We start from the raw sequence: 3,957 nt of genomic DNA, 5'->3' as shown, positions 1-3,957 counted from the left end.
CCCCCCCCCCTTTAACCCCTCCTCTGGGCTCCGGACTCTTTCTGCAGCCTTTCTACTGCTAGTCCTTGGCTCCTTCTTATTGCTGTCTTTCAGCCAAAACCTTAATCTTAAGGTTGGAAGATCCAACAAGGATCGGACAAGGGAGAAAAATCTCGAAGGTCGCGAGTGCAAGTTGTGCACGTTAAAGATCCCTTGGTGGTCCAAAATCGATAAAAGTAGGCTTCAGTCGCAACAATTCCTACCAACTGAAAACGTTTAATGTGTCCCACGCGCTCATATGACCTTATGCAGTTGCGAGCGCCATCTTACAACCAAACAAAAGAACAGAAAACAAAAAACAAAAAAACTGCGCCCATAACCAGCACCCGATTTACCGACAGTGTTCATTCCTTGTTTTTCTTTCGCAGGTAATGTAGAAAATTGCAAACGTAAAATACAGGGGGGGAAAGTTATTGCCAATGTGGATGGAGTATCGTATCATGAAATAGAAAATGCTGTTGTCATAGTTTCTGTTGCTGTTGTTGTCGTTGTCGTTGCAGTATTGTTTTTGTTGCTGTTGTTATTGCTGCTGCTGCTGTTCGACGCCCTTCAAAACTCAGTGTTGTTGGTCTTTTCAAAGGCGGGAACTTTTTCTCCAACCAGGATATGATTCTGAAGTGGACTACTTTAGAATTCAGGGGGACAAAAAATAATTTAAATATTTTTTAACACCCATTTAGTTTTAATCTTCGCTAGCATTCGAACTACGGCTTGAACGTGGTACATCAGGTTGGTTAACTGCTGTACCACATCGGTTAACACGTGAGAGTCAATGAGAAGCTTATTGAAAGCTTTGCGAGATAAAAGGGAATGAAGTTTGGAAGTATTGGGATGTTTCACTCAAGATAACTTTCCTATTTACATTGAGCCGTGGGTGGTTGGCAGATATTCTGGTCCGGTTTTCTCATTCTTTCCCATCAAACATCTATGGCCCTTATTTCTCCTTCTTTTCTTTGTACATGATGGTTACTCTTTGGTAGCGCTTCTAATCTTTGGCACTTGTGTGACCTATTTGTGATGCAAGTGCCGTAAAACTCTAACTAAACTACTAAATAACATTGAACAGAAGAACACCCCACCCCCTCTTTTCCCTTGTTTTGATACCGATCTGACAATTGATAATAAAGCAACGTGAGAAAACAATGATATATGAAAATACCGATGACGGGTCCAATGGCTTTATTCCCTTTTGTCTCCTCAGATGCGACCCCACTTCCTGCCTGCCCAAGCCCCACAAGTCACTGCGAGCCTGTCTTGATTCGTCACATCTGGCAGTAACATATGCTTTGTTGAAGGAAATGGCCGTACCGACGAGTAGGCCTTACATAACCTGGCATCTGTTATGTCCAGTCTAACTGCTAGAATGTCGACCAGTTGGCGATTTCCCCCGATCGAACAGTACATGATTGTTTTAGTCATGTCCACGTCCATTTCTCTTTACGCAGACTCAACCGCAGTCTCAGACGAGAGCTGCCACGTAGCTCAACTTAACTGCCACGCGAGAAGCGGCTGCCAGAGGGCGCTCAACAACTTCTTCATTCACTGCCGATCTGTCATCAAAGGTGACTTCCGGGACGTCTGCCCTACGGACTGCAAAAATGCCCTTGTGTCTCTCCTGTCCACGGAGGATGAAGCAGGACTGGCGTTCATCAACTGCGACTGCCATCAAGCAGGTCTTTGCTCAGAGCGGAAAGAGAGAGTTGAGGTCTGCAAGAGAGAAGTGTTGGCGTCCATGCACGTGCTTGAAGACAACGCTCCCCCCGTGTCCTGCAATCTGGCCAGATGGATCTGCGAAGCTGACACGTCGTGCCAAACGGCTCTGCGTTACTACTACGACTACTGCTCCAAACTTTTCAAAGGGGTCAAGTGTACGTCGCGGTGTAAAAACAGTTTGTTCATTCTGTCTCGGCAACCTCACGCCAGCAAACTGAGGTCTTGCCTCTGTGACGGAACAGAAGACTACGACTGTCCCACGCTGAAGGTCAACACGGAGAATATGTGTTTCACTCCTAGGGCGCGTCGTCGCCATCGCAAAAGTGACATTGCCAGAAAAGGTGGGGCGAAAGTGCCGCAAGAAGGGCGCCCGAATGTGTCATCAAAAGATAAGCGCCGTGCTGGTTCGTACTGATATTTCATTTTGTTTTTCGTTTAGGGGAGAGTGTGGGTTTTTTTTCTTACTTTATGCCGTGCCTTTGTTTGGATTTCTCCGATGTTCATATTTTGTCCTTTTGTCTCTTAAGCTATTTGTTCAGCTGTTTGTTCGCTTTTTGTGTGTGTTGGTTGGTTAGTTGGTTGACTGGTTGGCAAATTGGTTGGTGGTTGTTTGATTAAATTTAGAGACACTTATTTTCCCAAATGTTGGCCTTTTTGTCTATACTAACTTGTCTTTATGGGATGGGAACATTGTTGAACATCCCAGGACATAAAGTAGACAATTTACAACGAGTGTTTAGTTCTTTCATATACATTAATATGGCACGCAGAGTTTGAAATGGTGAAATTATATAGGTTTAACGCCCACTGTTAGGTTGTTTAAAAGGAGGGACCTCCGAGGTAAACGTCTATCTCAGAAAGGACCGACCCGAAAGGGAACTTTATGGAAAGTGCTTTTCCTAAGAACACAACGTCGGACCGAGCTGAGGCTCAAACCCACGCACCCTCAATCTCACAATTATAGATCCGGTGGCCTAGCCACAAGGCTACTGCCGTCACCCTGCAGAGTTTGAGAATAACGTCCAATAATATTAAAGCATAGGCCCATACGTCTGGGTGAATGCAGACAAGTACATGAACTTGTATTTATAACTTGCTGAAGCGAGGCGGTAAACGTAGAATAAACTAGAGCCCTCAGTTCGGAACTTACTTGACCTATAATGCCTGTCCGTTGTCTTGCCTCTCAATTGGTTTATATTTCGGTTGTCGTGACGTCATGCTCGAGAAACACTTTTATCCTATCTTTAGAATAAGGGTTGGACCACTGGACTCGAAAGACACTGGAAGCAAGGAGGGGAAAAAGTGGGCAAGGGGGGGGGGTGAGGAGGAGGGGAGTGTAATTTCTCCAAGAGAACTTACATGTACAAAATAACGTATATTTTAATCGTCGTCATCATCATCACCATCATCATCATCATTTGTATTTATTAGTAATTTGCGTAGTAGTAGTAGTAGTAGTAGTAGTAGTAGTAGTAGTAGTAGTAGTAGTAGTAGGAGGAGGAGGAGGAGGAGGGGGAGTAGTAGTAGTAGTAGTAGTAGTAGTAGTAGGAGGAGGAGGAGGAGGAGGAGGAGGAGGAGGAAAAGGCCTACTAAGTTATTCTTTGTTATTCAAAATTATTAATTTGCTTTACCTATTTCGTCCAGGGCATGTAAAAAGAAGAACTCGTCGAAGAAAGAGACGAAACCGGCCGCACAGACCACAGGGCCGACGCCAGCGCGCCAGGAGGAGGGAACCGCGGAAGAGAAAGGGGAGAAAACGGAGGAAGCAGAGAGATCTTCTCCGGAAGTCACGTGACAAAAAATCCTAACGTGGTGGAGTTGTTTTTTCGGCATCTTGAGATGATGTTAGACATGACTTATTTCAGTGAACTACGCTGAAAACGAACTCCTGGTTGATGTTTTGGGTAATATCATGTGTCGGGATGGCCTTTATGTATCCTCTCACCTAGACAAAGGCCGGACACTGATCTGACTGCATCGGTTTATGTTCCGTGTCCTTTACATCGCCATGGGTGTAGTCCCGTTTTAAAGAGTAGACAAGGGTTAGAGGTAAAATAAGAAGAAGCAGGCACAAGAGGGTGTCATTTTGAAGGGACTTGTACGGAATTAAATTAGAAAAAGGACACTTGGGGGGAATATTATAATATTCTTCAATCAAATATGTTTGAAAACGGTTGTATTTGTGGGCAAAAATTGGGGGGGGGG

At 44.7% G+C, this 3,957-nt stretch overlaps 1 protein-coding gene across 1 annotated transcript in view; it reads left to right on the top strand.

The window, feature by feature from the left end:
• The window catches only part of LOC101848642 (growth arrest-specific protein 1), a gene marked incomplete at its 3' end in the record, with an annotated part of 8,526 nt that extends 4,577 nt beyond the window's left edge, over positions 1–3,949 (top strand). The window contains 2 exon segments of the mRNA XM_013091396.2: positions 1,241–2,156; positions 3,397–3,949. Coding sequence (XP_012946850.1) covers positions 1,382–2,156; positions 3,397–3,560 — 939 coding nt within the window. The 5' untranslated portion in view covers positions 1,241–1,381.
• Positions 3,950–3,957: the final 8 nt, after the last annotated feature.

This window comes from Aplysia californica, unplaced genomic scaffold (genome assembly GCF_000002075.1).
Source record: "Aplysia californica isolate F4 #8 unplaced genomic scaffold, AplCal3.0 scaffold00035, whole genome shotgun sequence".
Lineage (NCBI taxonomy): Eukaryota > Metazoa > Mollusca > Gastropoda > Aplysiida > Aplysiidae > Aplysia > Aplysia californica.
The sequence above is the reverse complement of the archived record's forward strand: the minus strand, read 5'-3'. Positions and strand labels throughout refer to the sequence as shown.